Source organism: Leiobunum rupestre, chromosome 6 (genome assembly GCF_980474605.1).
Source record: "Leiobunum rupestre chromosome 6, qqLeiRupe1.1.hap1, whole genome shotgun sequence".
Lineage (NCBI taxonomy): Eukaryota > Metazoa > Arthropoda > Arachnida > Opiliones > Sclerosomatidae > Leiobunum > Leiobunum rupestre.
The window spans coordinates 22,050,681-22,073,803 of NC_143389.1; the positions used below are offsets into that span (position 1 = coordinate 22,050,681).

The window sequence follows — 23,123 nt, forward strand, 5'->3', positions numbered from 1 at the left end:
ATATTTCGTAAACTGACTTTCTAATGGAAAGTACACAAAATATACCAGATTTAAATCCCTTTAGAACCACAAATCGGAGTACGCATCTTTGAAACAGTTGTTCACGAACCTGGATCTTATTATCTCCAAAAATATCTCGGGAAGAAAACGATTCATCGTGATACCTCCAGAAGTTTAAGATTCAGCAGGAAGTGGGCCTTTTATCTACAATGGTTTCAACAACGGGATTAACCGCATACGTATACTTTACGATTGTGATTGGCTAGTGCTTTATTAATTTAAATCTGTCTGTTTAGCAGTGAATAGCAAACCGTATGTTATGATATGTAAAGTCCAAGTCATCTAGTAACTTTAAATGCATTTTAATTCAGGTGACCGGGTAACAATGAGTAGGAGGGTGGTGGCAAGCCCTTCATGCTACGCGAGTCAACAGCTCCCTGCACTATCTATTACCATTAACCTCAGCAAGTTTTTATTTTAAGGGGAAACCCAAGAACTAGAGGAAAAAACCAGTTTGCAGATAAATTGCAAACTATACGCAGAACGAGTGGTTCTCAATTTTCAACCAGTACCACAAGCTGAGATTGAACTGGGCTCCTCTTGCAGCGAGGCTAAAGTGCTAACGACTCCACCACCCCACTCAATATATTATTAATTTGTGGATACTTTTACAGTGGGCTCAGAAAGTAGAAGCGACTAAAAGAAGCTTCAGTCTCCAATTTCATTGGTTGCGGATAATATCATGTTGCTAATTATCGGGATCTGTGAAATTTCGAATCGATGACTAGGCCTAATTTTAATCGGTGTTTTTGTTAATTCAGGTTAGTCTAATATTAGTTTGAGGCTATGTATTTTGCTTACAAATTGACTCCGGTAGTCAAAGGGGTTTTAGCCAATGAAAAAGGGGAACAGTTTATATGTTTAGTTACACGTCAGAAGCGCCACCAGAGGCCATTTCAGAGCATTCCTAACGGCTTACATCATATTGAGCGAAATTAATTGGCGCTCAAATTTTCAATTTCGTAAAAATCTTATAAAGTGACGTACGCCGCCTTAGTTTTTTTTTGTTTCTACAACGACCACGAAAATTTGGAGCTTTTCATATGAGTCTAAAATTAGAAAAGCACGACTTCATGGGTTCTAAAACATTGCCGTTTCAAATTCCAACTACTCATATTCACCGATGTATTTGTTGAAGATATTTGCAAAATATGTACAAACGAATAAAACCTTACCGATTCAAGTTTATAGGAATAAACTTATATTAACTTAAATATTAATGTAAATAAATTTAGTTAACGACAATCCTTATTAATGGTTATTGCAAACTTGGATTCCAAAGCATAAATATCACGGTTGAAGGATGACGGCAGTGGTTCTTTATTCAAAAGTCAGCAGCGGCGCTAAGGGTGGGCTGAAGTGGGCTTTAGTCCCCCTGCATTTCTGAGACAGGCCACATATTTATATTAAAAGGGCCACATATTTATAATTAAAAGGCCACATATTTATAATGAAGAGGCCACATATTTGAATTTATTAATTTTCTTTATCTCTAGAAATTTTTTTTATTGCCAAGAAACGTTTTTCTGAAATTTTTTTTGAAATTCAATTCGTTTACACAGGAAGATAGTAGACCATAAACAGATAGATTCGGGAGCAAGGGAGCAGAAATTGAGAGAAAGTTGAATGGACAATAGAAAGAAAAGAAAGGGGCTCAAGGGAATTTAGGGAATGCACGATTGTAATTATTCTAATCGAATTAACGAATAACCCAACCTTTTCTACGGAAAATTTCTTCGACGTATTTTGCAAAGCATATACTCAATCAATAAAAATAATTTACTTATATTAAATAGTAACAAAAAGGCCTAAAAGAAAACCTAAATGAATCAAGTGGAAATAAATCTAAAAATCTAAAGAGAAACTATAGGTTTTTGGAATACTACTAGTGTGATATCTTCAAAACCGTACAAGTCTTAATTTTATCAATCAATGGCTGAACAGAAGAGACTAGATATATTTCCTAATACACGTTTCCATAATCTAGAACAAACAGAAATATCTTTTAGGTTCATTTAATAAATTTCGTCAAAACGTTATTTCCGCGTGAATCATGGGAATTTCTGATGGATCGATTTACTGCTGCAGGAATGTGTTCAGGTTATCAGCGAATATGTAAGCTGCACCCTTTTGGATTCGAGATTCCGGGAAGAAAAACCACGCCCCTCACATTTCCTCGCCTAAGCTTCCACCTTTAGAGGGGAAACAGTTCGGTTCGATCGCAGGCTCTCTTCCCGTGTAGGTGGAGAATATCTTCTGGGGGATCACGAAATCAGTCACCAAATACACCCTTAAATTCATTGACTTTTCCGAGAATCGATCACCCTTTTAGTTAAAATAACGTATGAATAATTAAAGCAAAATAGAATAGCTTAAAATTGATTTTTCGTTTGATGTCTCTCGCGATACGTTGGCAGCGTATTTTCCCATTTTACACAATGTGCAGTATAAGTTTCAGCTGGGATATTCCGTGCAATGACTTTAATTTCGACAACGTCTATTTAGAAATTCCCGAGGAATGCTAGTCGTTAAAAGAGAAGGCACGTTTTCTATTAGTAGTGGACGAAGCCCGATAATTTATATTTCTAAAAATAAGGCTTATTTATTATAAGACCCGTTTTAGGGAGTTGACGTAAAACTCATTACCTCTCTTCTATAATTTTTTGAGTTAGTTTCGAGCGCAAAAAAATGTGCTGATGTGTGTGATCCATAACTAGCGATAAATACGTAAACGTTCTAATTGTTCTCGTAAACATTGACCGGTGTACTAATTTCGGTAATTTCATAATGGAGATTAAAAAAAAAGTTTAATGTTTTGAAAAACCTGGTGATGATCTCGTTAGTTTTCAAATCAAGAAAACAGAAATGGTAATATATTTATTATCATAAATACTGCTAACCTAGGATGAATAATTTACCTAAAAACGCTTTATAGACATAAATTAAACAATTAGTTTGTTGTTGCTCGTGTTCGATAAACAAATCACGAACAAGTGCCATCTCAAAGAAACTTGAGATTGGTTAATTGGGTTGGCAGGGAAACGTTTATGTAATGGTGCCTTTATCGTTGTGCTTATCTCACATTACCAATATTTGAAATAACCGTAATCCTGAATTTTTTAGTGTTAGATGATTTATCTAAATTTTGTTATTCTTATACAAAAATTCTACTGTTGTTCTAATGAAGTTAGAAATCGTGCATAGAGATATTGCTGCAGAACAAGAGGGAGCTTTGTTGGTGGTATTTATAATAACGATGCTCAGTGGCACGTTCCAATAAGCACTTAACACTCAGCATGCATCGGGTGTCGTAGTTATAAATAAAAGCGGGAAAGTCCTTCAGAGGATAGTAGTGCCATATTCAGCAAAGATGGAGTTAGACTTTTTATTATTGTGTGAACACAGACGCAAACGTTGTTGTATCCAGTATACCATGAGTATTGTATTTTTACTATTTTATATCGCTCGAAGGTATTGTAAAATTTTTAAATAAGTAGTTTTGTGCTTGGAACTTCAGGCGTTCGATGAAAAAAATGTTAAATAAATTATAAATGCTTATAGATAAAAGATATTCAGTTGGGCTAATACACAAGACACCACTTCTATTGCCTTAAATTCAGGTGGCTGGGTTATATTGCGTAGGAGGGTGGTAGCAAGCCCTTCATGCCACACGAGCTAAAAGCTCCCAACACTAACTTAAACTGTTAGAAAAAACACTATTCTATAGGCTACATTTTCTCAGAATTAAAAGTCAATATCGAGAAAAAAAAACACTATTATAAAGGCTATTTTTCTCAAATTACTAGTGAATATCGACCAAAAACACTATTTTAAAGGCTATTTTTATCTTAAAATAAAACAATATTTTGATTATAAAATAAATATGCGGAATAAAATTAAAGTCATCAATCTGAAGGGTTTTCAAACCTTTTTGCATTAAATAGCGATTAAACTTTTTTAATTTTAAATTATAGGGTTTTTCATTTTGATTTGGGGAAATATTTTACTTAAGTAATAAACTTATGAATATTCAAACCTTTAGATTCATTTATTTTGTTATTCTGTAAATGAATTGTGTGTTTGCGGTGAGGGATGGTGAAATGTTCGATTAATTTTAAGACAAGGGTGTATGTATATTGAAGAAATGAGCAAAGAAATCGGATTCAGTCATCCGACCAAACACTTATCAGATTATAAATATGAAATGAAATTTTAAAAACAGAAACATATTTACCTGAAAGAAAGAAGTAAGACAGAAAAGGTTATTTGAAGGACGCATTCACTCTTTAAGTGACCGTTGTTTTTTGGGCGTGCATTCCCGCTTACTTTTCCGTTAGTTTTGAATTCATGTCGAATATAAAACTACAATAGTATTGATTTATCGTATAGATTTGCGGAAAACCGAAAAACCTCTAAAGAAAAACGATTCCTAGGTGATACGAAAACAAGATCGATAGGAAACCACGGTCGTTAATTTAGTTGAAATAGTGGAATTTTTAGGAAAACAGATCAAACTACCCGCTTAGAAAATGGAGTTTACAAATCTACCGATCTAAAATGCATTTGCCCAGAGACGATATCGATTTGCACTTAAGGAGACTAAAAATGTTCTTTTTTTGTTCATAGAGCTTCTTTCTAAACTACTGACTCAAAATTTAAATAAGTGTAAACCGTGAACAAATAAATAAATTCAAAAAAGTAAAAATCGTATTTCATAGCCCTTATGATAGATCCAATAATATATTATTTTGATGTTATCATAAATTAATGAATAGAAATTATCGGATTTCTATATATCAAAGGTCATTGTCCATTTCTTTACGCCTTCCTGTCTAAACAAATTAACGAATCGGCAGTTAGGCTTCGTGGGTGAATGCAACCTCGCCCTTAAAGACGATTGTCCCATTTGTATGCGGTGGAAACAAATATTTCCTTCTCTTCTTAGTTGTCGTTTTCGCATACAGATGGCGGGAAGATCGTTTAAGCCCCATTCCCAAACGCCACTGAGGAAGATGAATTCGCCAAATAGTCTGCTTCTCCCGAATGGCAGCTTTATTTCTGCCCAGATTGCATCTTCAAGCCACATTTTTTTAAGCACAGAGGCATTCAAAGAATATGCTCTCCTTCAGTAAATACAAAACGAATTTGATAACTTTATATCAAATACAGTTAAACAGTTTAAGTAATTTTTATAATAGCCAAAGATTGCAACGTTTAAAATTGGGAATTTATGAATGTAAAAAACGATTTGATAAAGGCCAAGTCGGAATGGTTTCTTTTCTCGCGTGTGATTATTTCGATATTTTTCACGCTTTAAATACGGATGGATCAAATTCAAATTCGTCTTAATTGTTTTAGAAAAGACAAAGCGGGAAAAAAGAATTGTTAATTTGAATAGCACCGGTTGAAGTAAAAACATAATAAGCCTAAATAGGTAATGGTTTTCTCTTTATGCAGAAGAAATAGATATAGTTTAAAAACACGAAATTAAACAGAACAATAATTTGATGAATGTATAAAATCTGACGAAATTCTTAATAGTTTACAAGAATAACATGTTATTTACGATATAATTGATGTTGAATGTTTCATAACACTTTTAAAGCCAATTTTTAATAGAACTGTGGTGGCACCATTTTATGTCCAAGCATTAACGCTTCTTTTCTTATTATTGGCCCATACTGTATGTTTGCCAGTTAAAAATCATAGCTATAGTGGTTTATGTAATGGCAATAAATAGTCGGCCTCTTTTTTTTTTAAAAAAAAAGGCCCGTGATGTATGAAAAAGCGATATCTAATATTTGAACCCGCAATCCCATCTTTGCAGTTTAGTCGGTACTTAAGAGATATAAGAAAATTGGTCGGCTGAAATTTATGACTCCCCTGGCCATTTTTCGCCCGCGGCGTCTTTTCCCCTCAATATAAACAGGCTTCGGACGAAATGGTTTCGCAGTTTTTACGGTGTTTTTATGTCCTTTGCAGCGCCCTTATTGCTTCGAATGAAACGTTTCTTCTTCTTTTTCCACGACAAGGGATACCGCGGGGCGCCTTGGGAGGAAGGGTGGGCGGTCGGCTGGGCTGGTGTCTTTCATCTACGACTAGCTGGTTTTTCTCTCGTTTTGGCGGCACTACGCGACACGGTCGAGTGAGTTTCGCAGGGGTCATCGCTAGGAATTTCAAATGACATATCAAAACACTGACGTCAAAATATGTCATCCTTTCTAGCGCATCACCACCAGATGGCGCGGAAAATTTCGTTCAGTGGAAATATTTCAGCTGTGGCTAGTGGTTTTGTAGGACGAATCCAATCCAGGAGGCGCTGTCTGTTAGGATGATTGTGTTTTTGCGCGCTAGCAACGCTGTCCTTTTTGCTGCTTCGAGCAATCGATCACCGCCTACGTACAACAAAAACTTCTCCATCGTAAATTAAACCGTAAAAAATAAAGCGAAGCCTACTTGCGGGGTTAAAAGCAAAGGCAACTCGCGTTTCGGTTTTGGGATAAAACTTGATTGCCTCCGTGGAGAATGCCAATGAAGTCTCGCTCCAGTCTGCGGAGACAACCGGGATTTGTAAAATATTCCGACAGCGCGTAATCCTGTTTAGGCAGTTTCGCCGCTGATCCTCTTACGCTTCGGAGGACAGAAAACATTCCACTTTTGACATCGTAAATTGAGGTACACGAGGCGTAAATTTTAGTTCGGTGCAAAATCTTTCGTTTCAACTTTTATTTCCAAAGACGAGAAAAAATACACGTACGACGATTCTAATTTCTCAACGGACGGCCGAGATAGGAGGAAAAACACCCTAGAAAAGCGCACCTAGCCTTATTTACACATTAAATAACTTTTGTAATGCTAATTTTGTTGAGACCCCTATTTTTTCGAATCTTTCAAAGCGACAGCTGTTACCAATGAAAAATGTATCAGGCTCCTAGCGTCGAAGGTAGATGTTAGGAACTAACACAACCTGTACATGTTTACCAAAATATCGTTTCAAATTGAAAGAATAACAAGACGTACGACGGTCAGAATACACACAATCCTTCTAATGTGTTAAGTTTGTTTGAGCTATTCACAGCACCCTGCAACGCCGGTATCACAACCAATATATATTCACGGTCACACATATATACATATTTACACTAATTTGTAACTTCTAGTCATACTTTGAAAGCATCGAAAGGCTATCAATGGTAATGTATGTACATTCGAACGAGATATCATTGACTCTTCTAGTTATAACCGTTGAAGAGGAATGCGCCACACGGCGCCATCGGCGGAACGGCTACACTGTACGTGAGACTAATACACACAAATTCTTAGGATTGTGTGTAAAAATGAAAGTATAAAATATTTCACATCAAAATAGGAAAAATTGACGCGTACATAAAATTATCCCTTATTTACTTTTTTTCAATGAACATCGCATCATTGGAGTAAGCACGTCCCTTGGCCATTAACTTTCATTGCTTAATTTGGCATGCTTTAAGAAAGGGCAACTACAAAGAGGGAAAGGTTTCAACTTGATACGATATATTCACGGTATGGAGAACGCTTATCCTATTCCTAGTACACATTCATGTTTCTTAATCATTTTAATTTTCTTATTGTTATTATTGTTTCTGATAACTCGAACTACTTATGGAACAGTGGGTGTACTATTAATTTGAGGAGGAATATGATCGTACTAAAAAGAAAACCCTGGACTTTCCTTTTGAGGAATAAAAGAGGAGTCTCTAAAATCCGAGGGGCAGGTGACTTCCATTTTGGGTGCGTCTTAATAATAGTAAAATGATTAAATCAGGGTAATCGTGATTAAATCAGGGTAATCAAGATTTAAAAAATTAATCACGATTTAATCACTCTAATCACGATTTACACGAGATTTATTTATTCTAAACATGATACAATCTTTTTAATAAGGGTTTAATCATTTTAATCAGATTTAAATATTTTAATTAGATGTAATCATTTTAATTAGATTTAATCATTTTAATAACGATTTAATCAATATAATCGGTTGAATCGAGATTTTGTCGAACGCGGTAAATACGAAATAATAATTCTAATCACTTAGTAAATTATTCTAATCAGCTCGATACAATCACGCACAATTATTATAATCATTCCAATCACCAATATAATCATTCTGATTCTAGTTCTAATTTCTAATCGGGATTTAATCATACTAATCGCGATTTAATCATACTAATCGCAATATAATCTTTTCAAACAGATTTAATCATTTAAATCAGTTTTAATCATTTAATCATGATTAAATCAGATTTAAACATTGTATTTATTAATTAAACATGATTTAATCAACAATCGTGATTAAATTGAATTTAATCAAAATAATCACGATTATATCGGATTTAATCTTTTGAGGGGTGCGTCGTTAATCAAGGAAGTGACCTGCCCCTCGCTAAAATACTTTGGTCAATGGGCAAAATGAGGTTCAATTGGCATAAGGCAGTTTTTGAAGGATTTCTTATACATACTATTTACTTTTTTAAGCAAAAAGTAGTTGCAGGGGTTGAGGTAAAATAACTAATTCCTAAAATTTTAAATAAACGTTCTGCTACTTCATAGTTTGATTGTTTTATTTCTAATAAAACTGTCGTTGGACGCGGCTGAAAAAGGACAACGGTCTGAAAGTTCCCGAGAGTTTTATAGAACATTTTAGGAATTAATTACAGTAAACCACGGTAAAAAGAGAAAATAAATACAATTAATTTAACTAATTATTAAATGAAATTGAAATAAAAACTTTTACTGATCTTTTTAACAGTATATCTTAAGCGTAACATAAAATAAATAATGTCGTAAAAACTTTCTAATTGGTGTTGAAAAACGGACTAGGATCAAAATTTAAACAAAAATAAATGCTTGTTAAAAATAATGTTCAATAAAGCTAATCGAATATCAATTGTAAAATTGAATAAAAAACTTTGTTCACAATTAAAATTATGTCTACACTGGCTTTTTAACGCCATAAAGAGTCTATCTACACCTACAATTTATTTAGTGGAACATATTTATAGGATATATTTAAAATAAGTGCGATTAGTATTGAAGAATTTTCTGATTTATTAGGTCACAATAGCTATACGGTCTCTTATCAAACTTCTCAGTTATTTTATTCCTACAAGCGTCTCGAATTCGATTTATCAAATCTATCTTCTTTAAATAGCCCAATCCAAACCCACCATTTGACTTGATGGTGATTGCTTGTGTAACTCACGCATTTTCACTTTCAACCATTAAAGGCTGATCGAACTTTTGACTGTTCCATTTCTATAAAGCCTACATTCATCAGTAGCATTAACGCTGAAACATCGGAAGAACCCACGCCTTAAAGTGTTATCACTGAGATTCTCAAGTGTATATACTTTATTTGAGATATTATCCTTTCCTGTTCAAAACACGCCACACTGTTACTGACATTTACCCCACTTATCTAGCATTGGAGTGAGTGGTGGAATTGGGGTTCTCCTAAAAGGGAATATATTATCTTTCAATCTGTAGGCCACTCTCTCCTATGACTTTTGACATTTTCACCGCTCTTTGATGGTCTGTTGTCAATTGTAATCCCTTTAACTGTCAAGCCGGATGCACACATAAACTTAGCAGGGGAATTTCGAACGCGTACGCCTGCGTAGTTTAAAAAAAGGTTCGCCCACGAGCAAGCGAAGCATTTACGAAATTAGGATTTTTTCTAATTTCGCGTCGGTTCGCGTCTCATGTGTGCAGTCGGCTTTAGGTTCTGCTGCAACGAACGCGTTTGAGATTATATTCTTTTTAATGAGTCCCAAAATAGCTGCTCTTGAAATTGCGTGACGACCACGAGGAATAACTGATTTAGTCCAAAGCTGAAACTTGAACGACAGCTGAAAGTACGGTACGTAGTATCACCCTGTACACGAAGTACTTGAGTGCCATTCCAGATAAATTAGAAACAATTTGAAAGCTCCGTGTTTGATTAATGGAAATTTGTCACCATATTTAAGAAAAACTGAGTCAGAATTGATCACATTTCGATAAAACCAGAAGATGAAAAAAAAAATTAGAGCAATAAAGCTAGGTTTCCATGTGCGTTTGATATGCGACAAACGTGAGTTGCTGCTTTTGGGTTGGAGGTGTGATACCAATCTACCATATGCTAAGTTGAGCAAATGGCCTTAGTCCAGCGTTTTTGAATTTTCAAGAGCCTTTGAAAGCCTACCTTTAGTTTCTAAATTAGGTTTTATTAACATGCGTTTGAGTTACTCAACAATAATATTTGATTATAGGATAAAATTTAGTTGATAACTATAACCCCTCCCCTCACTATACAGCAAATATTAATTCCGTATACACTAGGGCCCAGGGAGCGCGAGCTCTTCTCAGGAGTAATTCTACACTCTCTATAATTTCTGCCGTTGGTCTATCGACACAATTCTGATGGCTTTTTAGTAGCTTTAATATCAATTAAGTTGGTTTATGGGAGGAGAACTTCGAACTACACGAGAATAAAGGAAAAACCATCAACTTTGAGATTAAAACTAAGAATTATTTTTGAAGAAATTACGCGTTACTTACAACAGACCTTCGAGGCCAAATCTTAATTAAGACATACCGACAAAACATTTTGAAAAAGAAAAATAGAAACGATATACGTTAAAACGCTACAACAGCGAGGAAATGATGACATGAAACCACTAAAAAAGGAGTGTAACAAAAGAGAACTGTACACAATAAGATTGATGAGTAATTAAAGGGGAAATTGGAGGGTAGAAAGAATCGTTCAATACTGGTGAACTAACCACTAATCCCGATCGCTCGCGGGAAAAACACGTATTGGCGATGACCGCGGGAAAATTATTACGGCAAAGCAATGATTCCATCCCGCAATTTTAACCCACTAAAGATTAGCAAAACGACAACTCGAGGCTCAAGAAATGTGGTGTGATCAGAACAAAATAAAATAACATAAAATCTGTCGGATATGGAAATCTGAATGGATTTAAAGTGAAAATTAACACCAAGATAATACAGAACTTATTAGATTATAAATTTATTTGGCAAGTAAAACAACACTTAATTAAATTACCAGAAATTTTTACATTTGAGAAAGCTTTACTACATTATGTATTAAATACCTTAATTAGTAAATTTTAGGATTTAAAATAGCTAATATTAAATTCCAACTAATGAAACGGATTTACATTGATACCGTTCTCGGATACTATTTTTTATATATTTATTATTTTCATAAGTTAAAATTTTAAAATAAATTTAATTATAAATTTTAATTGTAGGAAAATCAAATTTGTTTCATTTATTTTAGGATTTAAAGAAGAATATTAAACCGAGACCCATTTTGATAATTACAACGCGCGCGACGTTTTCTAATTTTAAAATTAAAATTTTTAAAGTAAAAATTCTGTGACTTCAGAATATTTACACACATTTATGTGCACATAAATTAAATATAAATTTAACGCTTTTAATACTTGGAAGAACTTTAAATACTTTTAAATTTTTTAAATTTATAATTTTTCGATTTTCCCCTTATGGCGTATTTCCCTCTAAAATGATTCTTGAATGTTTAAGTACTTTATAAAATCCTTCGTCATATTAGTATTTTGGTGTGCGTACTGTAAACCACGACCTCTGTATAGTAATACAAACTTGTCAAACAGAGAAAAGCGAATAAGGGCTGTCCCGAAAAGTCACGACCACCCATAAAGCTACATTTCCCATCCAAGAGCTAGAGACAAAACGGCCTTTGAACCAAACTTTTATATCAAATTAATACGCGACAGAACTTTCGGGGAGCGAAGGCGTACTGGGCAAAAAAGTGTAAAACTTGGTTAAGCTTATCTGACAATCTTGTTGCGAGCAGCTTCTTTTCAGGTCGGACGTGCTTAAGCTTTTATATAGTAGTCGGCCTACTGTTTCGTTGTTGGCGGAAAGAGAGATATACGGAGACGTATCGTTTAATAGCCTTTCTATTTTTCCCCGCAGTAACACCCTTGCAGCCGAGTCGGAGAGGGCCGGCGTTCACTTACGAGCCACCAGCTCACGTCGACTTCTCTAATGACACCGGGACGGTCATCCCTTGTTCCGCTCATGGAAATCCTCTTCCCGTGACTCGATGGTCATTAGCTGACGGGACGCCCGTTACCGACTTAGCCAGTCTGCGTCATGTCCGTCCCGACGGATCCCTCGTCTTCCCACCGTTCAGAGTCGACGATTACCGACAGGATATACACTTCAACGTGTATCGCTGCGTCGCCGAAAGCGCTCTTGGGACGATAGGAAGCCGCGACGTTCATGTCCGAGGAGGTAAGAGAAGGACATTGCCGACACCGACTCACTCGCTAACTAACTATCTCGGCATATTGGCCTCCGAAACACGCTAACGCAATTAGTTCCGCGGATAAGGTTTAGCGGGAAATCATTTAGGCCTTTTATTCATTATCAAGCGCTGATACGCGAGCACTGACTACGCGAGCCTAATGTAACAAACATCGTTGCGCCCGTCCTTTTCGCCATTTGCTTTGTCGCGAAGGACCGGCTATTTAATTAAGACGACTGTGGGACCCTTCTCGCTGGCTTTCATGCAAATGTTTTCCTTTTATCTGGGTCAACGAGCAATGTTTATCCTATTTACCGCACACTTCTGATTTCGTTAATTTAACACTATCAATTGCGATTTAGATTGCTCTAGAATAAATTTATATATCATGAAAAAAAAAACATTTGAAATGGATCCGGTGGGGAATTTCTCGCGAGATGACCTACGCGGGTTTCAACGGTGTCAGTAAGCCACTGAGCAATTGTGATCAGGTTTTCTTATAAAAGCGCTAATAAATGAATCACAGTAACCACCTGACATTACTTTATCGATTAGTAGAAGCAGACAAAGCATCAAAAATCCTTTTTTAAATAAAAATATTGAAAATATCGTCACTATTTTAATAGGGATACAAACCCATGTGACTAATGTATAGCCCTGACCATCACCTAATTTGGAATTTCTGCTAAAAGGTTAATCAAAAGCCAAGAGTAGGTGGAGCTTGTAAAGTTATGGATTTGAAATATACTTTCAAATTTTAAATTAAAACCTTTCAAATTTTAAACTCCCTTAATAGCTTAGCTTTTTATTGTTTTACCAAGAATGTATACTTATGGCAATGAGTTTGTAGAAAATATTATCAAAAGGCTCCATAACCTTTACAATTATCTTGCAACGCTATTCAAGCACAACCCAATGGCATATCTCCTTTCTCCCCACTCGTGTCTATGAAAAAATTCGACCATGATGTCCACGATTCATCTGAAAATAGCCATTTTCCCGACCGTATAAATAAAAGCACTCAAGTTGAAAAAGCCTTTGCTCTTAAATATTCTCAATGATTGCCACGGCATTTCGGTCTTATAGTGGCTTGCGCTATCTAACTTTGATTACCACTTTGGATTAACAGTTCTCCTTAATGCTCTTAAAGGAATTTTTCTAAATAAGAATTTCCATTTGAATTGTTTTCGCGGGCCACATTTCCGATTGCCAGCGCTATCACGTTGCTTTACGACTACACAAAGAACTTGTTTCGTAATGCGGCAGGGGCTGCAACCACCGAAATGTAGATAGGCTTTGCTCATTGATCCGTAGCAGACTAGAGGGCCCACCATCAACATTTTGTGGATAAAAAGCGAGGCAACCAACGTAATAGAGTCAGATATTTTGCCCTTAAAGTGACATTATATCCTTTTGGGGAACTAGCCGAGCTTTCCGATCCTGTACAGATGTGTCCCAAGGGCCCAAATTTATGGCCATAATTTGCAGTTTTCCCGTCAGAATATATACCCCTTCTCTGGACTCGGCCTCAGTTACGGCGTAGAAAGTGTTTGGAACCTAGCTTCGAGTTAACCGTAATTACCCTTAGAAGTACCTGTCACTATTTCTTTCATAAAGCTTGAGTTATAGTGGGCGAAAAGAGGTGGCAGCCACTCCGCAGCCCGAAAGTTTCGAGTTATGCTTTTCTTTTTCTTGTTGAAAACGTTCAATGAAAAGCGCTGTGTATAACGTTACTGAAATTAATAAATTGGCCGTTGTTAAAGTATCGCGTTTAATGTTTCGAAACTCTTGTAAACAAGATATTAAAGGTATTTAATTGGATAATAAATACGAAATTAGAAGTACAAAAGCCTCGACGTTAAAACGTATCGATAATTATTAGACACATTTATGATGAAATCTGGTTTTTATACTTTTCGTCACCGTTTGGTAAAATTTAATGGTTACCTTTACGAAATATAAATGAATAAAAATAACCTACTTTTAATAAAACCCAATTTCCTGTTAAGTATACCTTCAAAGCGGTACATGTTTTCCATTTATTGCAATGTTTAGATTAAATAATTTCCTAAGTCGATAAAAAGCAAAACAAGAGTATTTAAGTGTAAAAGTTTCCTTATATCTAGAAGCTTGAAACAGAACTGGTTAAATATACCTACTATATCACCCATTATAGTAGCGGTTGCTCCAAAAATGTTTCATTTATTACTTGAAAAGTATATGCTGCCAATGTTTAATTGAACCGGCGAAGAAAAAAAAATTATACTACATCAAAATATATTAAATATCATGTGGTGATTGTTTCTGTTTCTTAAGAGATTAGAGTCTTCCTTTTTAGCCCGTGGTTTGTCTTTTCGTTTTGAAAAATAAATCAAAATATCTTTAATTTACTCAACAATTTATATTTCAAATTTTACAATATAGTTAATTTCATAACAATTATAATCCTGATGGTTGTTGAAAATTCGCTGTAAATAGATAAAAATTCATAAACATGAAAATAAAACAAACTATTTTTTTACACATTGAATTAATTAATTTTATTAAATAATATAGAACGTGTTAGACATAATTTGTACTCATGAAAGTCCAACACAAGTCGAAAGGTTTTTAAATGGTTGCGCCGCTGAATGATGCCGACGCGTATAACTCAAAAAGAACAATATAAAAACTCCACCTGTACACCTATATTCATTAGTAAAATTATTCGATTCAATTAAAGCCACGTTTACCGAAATCAAAATATTGGTGCAATAATAATTAGGACTTAAATAACGATTTGAATAACTTCGTGGGAAAGACGGTCAGACGTTTCAGGTCGAAAATCAATTTTCATCTATAGTATTGGGAGCGAAACCTTTAAATAGATAAAGGTTAAGTAAAGATGTATCGTTTATAAGAGAACGTGATTATCACTTTTCAATTTGATTTGACAATTAGATAAATCTTGGTAAACTATAAGCCATTAATTAAAAAAAAGGTGTGTTTAGAAGACCACCTGAAAATTTCAACTTCAAGCAGAAATTTCCTTTTCGAGAATAGAATAGTTGCTTGATGACCCAAAGTCCAAGAATGATTGCATGATGACCCAAAGTCCAAGAATAATTGCATGATGAACCAAAGTCAGTGAATGGTTGCATGATGACCCAATGTCAAAAACGGGGTCACTTGAATAACTTTCCAATTATTTTTCGTAATAGCCTGTGTTCGGTTATGTCAAAGATTTTGAGAAACGCAGATAAAGCTATATGGAGAAATGGAAAGCTTAATAGAAAGTAAATCCTTATATTGACCCCTTTCCCCAAAGTTTTATTATTTTTATTTTATTACAGGTTAAATCAGTAAGTTGGCAAAACCACTCAGTTTCAGATTTAGATTCATGGGATGAATGTAGTTATTTTCGTAGCCTAAAAGCCTTAGACCGTTGCTGGAACTTCGTTTCTTGGCACAAATATTTATCAAAATATTTTCCTTTATTAATTATATTACACAAGAATGTTTTTGACTCTGAACCATCGAAGTGAGATGTTGTCTACAATTTCGGAAAACCAACACTATAACTTTTATTTTTGGATCCAAAAATCTTAATACTATTCAAAACTTTGCCCTCATTGCTTATGTACCTTAAATATTTCCTTGTAGGTGACCTAATTGATCTGAAAACATTCATTGTCATGACAAAATAAAAATAACATTTTTTATACACTATAACTTGGAATAATTTATTATAATAATAATTAGCGAGGTTAATACGCAATGCATCACCACCCATGTCAGCTAGCTAGGAGGGTGGTGACAGCCCCCAACAAGTTTTTATTGCAATGGGAACTGAAAAACTGGGAAAAAAAACCCTTTAACCAGTAGGTAAAGGTTTTGAAAATGGATAGAGTTTTAAAATTCGAGCTTCATCATGATATAGAGGGAGTTTTGCAATAATATTAATAATTAATATTAGCTTAGCTGATTATTATTATTATTATTATTATTATTAAAAAATGGTTTTGGTACCACGGTGAATGAGAAAAAGGATTTCACCTCGGGAAGGAATCGAACATGCGATCTTTCGATTAACGTCCTTACGCTACTTGTGGTGGCCTAATTAGGTCACGAACAAGGAGATCTAGGACATCCATTTTTTAAGGATCGGGTTGTCTTTGACAAGTAAGATTTCTCTGAAATTAAAAATATAACATTGACAGGTTAGAACAATGAGTAAAAACAACGATATTTAAAAGTGCACAAAAATTTGTTTATTGGAAGAATAATTTTAAAACCCGACTAGTTTCGGCTGCATTATCGCTCCGTCATCAGGGGTCTAACTTTTAAATATCGTTGTTTTTACTCATTGTTCTAACTTATAACTTGTGCAAGTCGCTAAATAATATTAAATATAACATTGACAACTACACTGGAATTTGTGACGAGTTTTTCCGATAACCTGTATCGTGCAAGTCTATTAAATTTTTATCACGCGAAATTATTTACGTCAGCTACTCTTATTAGCGTATGCATATTGCATAACCTGTACTTATCACTCGAAATTCTATAATGCCTTTTTCAAATAATGTGTTAAGTCGATGTATATCTAATAACTATCAATATTTCCAAACAGCTAGCAATAATTCACAAAGAGTTTCAAAATTTCCGCTAGTACGGGAACTTGTTGAATAGATTAAACAAGGAATGACTTTAAAACATTATCGCAAAAACGTACTAAAATAAACCGTTCACAAGTGATCTTAAGGTAATTCGGGTATTTTCCTTTATAAATACTAGTTGAGGATTAAAAACAAAGTAGGGCTGGCGAAGTATGCCCCGGGCGCAAGAAGAGAGGCAGCTGGCCTCGGGGCAGGCGCTAAAAGAAGAGAAAATTGAGTGAGACCAAAAGGCCGATCTTTCCGAGCGATTTATAAAAGCTCCCCGCTATCTTACAATCTAGACCACAAAGTCGAAGAAGCGGTTTTACGATGTTAGGATGATGGGAAGAAAACGAGGTCATTAGACGTCCTCTTTGGACTCGAAAGCGCCGGCATAGCGCCATTATAACGTGTTCCCTGACCCTTAAGTAAGACCAAAACCTCTCAACATTAATGGCGGCTAAATGAGCTCTTGCGATCGTTCTCCGAGGCTCTTATTCGTACGTAAATTATGTTTACCGAAAAGTTACCATTGCTAAATTAACGAATTTCGACATAAAAATAGTTGTTCCCACAAGATCATAATTCTATTAAACGCGAATTTGTTCGATATTAGCACTGTCTAAAGTTTGGATTCCAGGCAAATTCGGTGTCCACGTTTTTAAGAAAGAAGAAACCAAAAAACTAGTAATAAACTTCATTAACCAGTGGTAAAGTAATTTAAGCACTTCGCTGTAATTAAACTGTGAGATCAGTGGGAAGGTAACTGATTAATGACGTTTTTGAGCAGGTTTTTAGGTTTTAACTTTCGAAAGAATGTGTTGCCTTCTTTGTAGCAAAGTTACAGTAAGTCATCTAAATTTCTTTAAACCATGGTTTTTAATCTGTTGACCAAATTGTCGCAAGACCTGTGAAACTGCATACACCAATTTCAAAATAAGTGTGGGATTGGTGTTGCAACAATATCAATAAACGAAAAAACCAGTAAATTTAATTCAAATGGTAAGATAATTTTTAAAGTTTCAGAGCATATTAAGAGCTAAATATAATCTGAGTACGCGCTATATGTGAACAAGTTAATCAATCTCTTTCTGAGCGTGAGGTATTCCAATTATTTTATTTGTGAGCTTCAGGTGAGCCAGTACACAATTGGAACACAAGTCAATGAGCCTAAAACACTTGGAGATCACTGTGGGTTGCACCCCAGTCACAACTCAGGGCTTCAAACTATAAATATGTTCATCTCGGGGTCTGTGACGATGCTTAGATTAAAAGCCGTCAGAACGTAGTGAAATAATATCTAGAGCCCATAACCGAGATATATAATGTATAAAGCCCGTAACCAAGTTACGTGATATCATTGTCCATAACCGAGTTAAATGATTTTTAAGGTTCTTAACGGAGACAAACGAAAATCAAATCCTTTTTAAAATGGTTTCCGATGAATGATCGAGTGTATCGATATTTTCGTTATCCGATATATACTTAAAAAAACAATTTCCTAATTTGATTTCCTCTCACGTTTGCGAAAGTTCTTACTGAAAAATAACCATCAAAAACAATTGACGGCTTGCAAAGATCAAACGATGAAAGCGAGAACGGTGCACTCGCTCTTTGGGTAAAACGTTTAAAATATAAATATATCCGTGAACTCAGAGTCTGACCAGAATAGATGGCGAACAATACGGGAGATTTCTCTCTCGTAATGAAAAGCGGAAATATTTACCTCCTGGGGTGCTCCTCCGGGGAGATTTCAATATTGAATGAAATCGGGAGCAGACCTGTGCTATTCACGTACTTAATTCGGTGAAGCGTGATCCAAAGATCTCTGATAATTTCCCCTCAACAGCTTCTCCGGTTCGTAGTTCGGAATCGTTAAAATTTACTTAGGAAAAAAGGAACTCGGATTGAAACTTAATACGATCCAGTCGTCGAGATATTTTACAGTGTAAAGGTCTTCTGGGAATTCCCGCTCTCGGCTATAAATTAGAACTTTTCGTCGTAAAAGAATCTGATTAAAGTCTTCCGAGGTTTACGACGAATGGAAAGTGCTTTTAAGGCTTTAGAGAAATTGGCTTTCAGAACTTTTATCCATTCCAACGTAAGAGCGCGTTATACTTTTATCTCAACTTTGAAATTTAGCCGCGGTTCTTTTAAAGCGACGGTGGCGCCGCGTTCCGGTGCGCGCTTGCAAATAATGCGTTGTTCTTCTCCCACAAGACAAACAATTTATTTCCCAACTAACGGACCGAAATGGAACACAGCGTCCCGACAAAGAACCAGATTTCATTAGCTTCTTTGCTAGTGACAGAGTCTGCCTTCAATGACGGATCGCTAAGTTACTTTCTCTTATGATAACTTCATATCTTATTACGAAGATTAGCTGTTCGGGCTTAAATTTTAATTAACAAAATGTATTAAAAACTTCCTTAATTACGTAATTACGGAGGTGTTTTCGAAATTATAATGCTGATATAAGTTATGACTAGGGATGTCTGCGGCACTTTTACCGTAGTCCAACGAAACGTTATGAAATATCATGAGATTAAGTAAACACTTTTGTCAGTTTAAAACGTAACTTAACTTTATCCAGAAAAATGAGGGGTTACAATGAGTAACTTCAAAAATAAATATTTTACCCAAAAATTTCGGACTATGACTCACGGCATAGAGGAATAGCCCTGGAGTGGTATTGATAGTTCTGATTGGGCTAAGCACTGACATTCCTCTTCAGAAATCCCGTAAAGGGGGGTGTAGAAACGGGGGGTATGTCGAGGTAGACTTTTATCTATTTATACATTCCAACAAAGGCAGCGCGATCATGGCGCGATCTACCGGTTAGGGTTTGAATTCTGTAAAAAGTCTACCTCGACTTTCCCCTTTTTTTTTCTCCCCGCCTCGAACTGGCACTACGCTGTCGGATTTAGCGCCTTCTTTCCTTTCCCCTCCTCTACTATTCCTCCATGCTCACGGCAAGCCTTTGAAAATGCTTGAGAACCGATATGACGTTTGTATCAAAGTAAACTAATTTAAACCAAACGTACGCTTCAGAAAATAGGCTTAACTTCGTGCATTTTTTTTTATTTAAAATCACGGCACTCCAAGTCACGTAGCACTAATTTTAATAATCCAGCAATGTTAAGCTTAATTTTCCGTCAAAATACCATTGCATATTACTAAGAATGCATAGAATAATAATAATGATTATTTATTAATATTAAGTAACAAATAACTATGCACGATGACATTTACCCACGCTGCCATGATCTTATACTTCTCAGAATGGAAACGTCCTAAGGATCTGTCTGCAGCGGCATCTTGGAAATCCCAAAGTGGGCTATTTTCCCCCTCTCTATTTAAATTAAAAAAAATTGAAAATATTTTTATTGCAATTTGTAATTATAAAAATAGTAATAATTATCAATAATAATAAATTATTATTTATACACTCCATTTTCCAAAACTATATTAAAATGTAAACACTAGAGGGCGCCAGTCAATTCTCCAAGTTTGAGAAGTGTAACTTCATGGTGTCAGAACTCATATTTTCATAGTTCTTAATAACTTCTATGTGTTCTTGATATTATTATAAAAAAACGTTTAATTAATGGTTAGTGCGCAATCAAAATTTGAACAACGTTTTTGGCCAGTAAATTTCCAAACTTATGTGTTCCGCCAACTGCACAACCCTTTGAGTTTCATGTTACCATGTTTCGTGAAAGTGTTATTGTAAAATGTTTTTAAATGTAGTGTCTAGCTTGACACATTATATATACATGATAAGATTAAAACGTTCAGATTTTTAACATTTTATATTCTAAACATTAAGCTTGAAACATTCAAGTTTTCAGTACTTAAAATTCTTGATTTTTAGCCGGAAACTAATATTTTGACAATTTTGAAATTCTAGTTATGCACTAAAAAAAATTAAAAGGTTTTATTTAAGAATACTTATTCTATGTTCCAGTTTTGGGCAACAACAAAATAGTGAAAAAATTAAATATTTTACTTTTCGAAATAGTGTCACATTTATATAAAAATATAATTTTTTTCGTTTAAAAATACAAATGCACGTGTCTTTATGAAAAAAATCACTAGCATTCTCAGATCCTTTCTTAAAAAATATATTTTTTGTGAGTAACTAAAACTAAAGTTAACGTCATATAGGTAAAATGTTAAAATTTTTAAATCTTGGTTTATATTTGGGATTAGTTTAAAACCTTGTAGAGGGGACCACCAGGTGGTGAATACCATATTGTGAATATCTTATATTATATATCTCAAAATATCTTTACAACTTAAAACTTCATAGACGCATTTCGAAATAAAATACTGTCTTAATAATAGACCGCATTTTCAACCAAAAATGAAATGTTTACAGCCGCTTAAATTTGTTAATTGATTTGTTAATTGTTTTTTTACCTTTAAAAAATACTAAAATTCACTTCTATTGTATTCAAAATATAAACCAAATTCTCAAATATAAAAAAATTAAATATGAAAAATAAATTACCAGTTAAATATTAAACGCTTCTCGAAAAGTATCACGATACAAATGACAGAGCATGTATTGGCTGCTAAAATACAGCCAATTATAATCATCAGATAACTTGGTAACCGTAGCAAAAGTCACCTAGGTGTTTAAAACCTAGGCTTTATATTGTCACTACATAATAATGGGTGAGATATTTAGAAAAACATAAATGTTTAGCAAGGGTCTTACAGATAAGTAAAGTGTTCTATTGGTACCAATGAATAAAATATATCCTATCAACTTGGGTTCTAAATGGCTTCGTGTCAGAGATATAGGCTCTCAAAAACTACCTTTAAAAATCAATACTGACGAACTTTATTCATTTCTTAACGAAAATTATTAAACGATCAGTGGTTTTTTTAAAAGTGAATTTAGGAAATTAAAACAAAGTTTCAAAAGTTCATAATTTTGCTTTTGGAAGTAAGATAAGTTTGACAAGGGATACAAGCTATTTGAAAGTATTTATACTGTTCCAAATACAAGAAAAAAAATTTGGTCGTCACGAATGCTTTAAATTATAAAAATTAAAGAAACAAACGCCAACAATCTCTAAAGGAATTGATTTTAAATTTTCTTATCCAGTTTTTAGTAAATATGGCACATTTAGCCAATACCAAGTTTGCGGAAATGGGCTTATTGTATTGACGAGCTCAACGAATGGTCTAGAAGCTAAAATATTGTACCAAGAGCAGATTCCTCAAAGACGGGTGCCAGATTTACAAAAATTTCGAGACTATAGATAGACGCCTAAGGGAGTTTATACAAGTGCCACGAGCTGATGCTCGATAAAGAGTGCGAGACATTCCAGAAGACGTATAGGAACAAGTATTTGCATTTATTATAATAATTATTCAAAATGATCATTTCTGGCTCTAATACAGGAGTGAGCTCATCGCGCAAATGATACACGAACTCTTTAAAACATACCAGTCTCAAAACCTGCAATTATGCGTTGTCGGAAATCATCAAGGTCGGGTATTTACAACAAATCCTTCAGATAAACCCAGATAAGGAAAAAATAGCTTTGCTTTTAATCTGGATATCGGGCCGACCGTTCAACTGCTCCGTGCCGACCTATCCACTTCAAAAGACACGTACCATTCAGATGTGCTCTATCACGACTAAAATGAGATGGAGCTCCGTCATGCAAGAGCCACGTGCATCGTCTCGTTTTTTAAAGGCACGTCTTCGAGTAACCCGAGTAAAGTATCTTTAAAAAAAGAAGGTTTGCCTCATAATTTAGCCTGGATGGTACAAAAATAAGGTTCAACTAAATTATCGGAAACATTGCCACACCACCAGACGTTAAGGATGAACTTCGATAAGTGAGACACACCACTTGTGCCGTGACGGCTACTTTGTGTCCAGTGGTGATGGTTATGTTGTCAAATGTCTCTTCTGGTGTTTAAATAGTTACATGCCCCTGACGACGATAGTGAGTTTCCTTTAAAGCGTGTACTTTTTGAAGAAGGTATGGGTTAAATTTTTTTTTTTTGTTAAATTCACCATAGCATTATGTGAAACACGCTTAATTACTGCCCAATTTGCC

General features: G+C 34.8%; 1 protein-coding gene across 1 annotated transcript in view; it reads left to right on the forward strand.

The window, feature by feature from the left end:
- Window positions 1-23,123, forward strand: part of LOC149940308 (cell adhesion molecule Dscam1-like) — a 153,547-nt gene that overhangs the window by 84,808 nt on the left and 45,616 nt on the right. Inside the window, exon 3 of the mRNA XM_090177193.1 lies at window positions 12,070-12,390. Coding sequence (XP_090033319.1) covers window positions 12,070-12,390 — 321 coding nt within the window. The remainder of the gene's footprint in view (window positions 1-12,069; window positions 12,391-23,123) is intronic.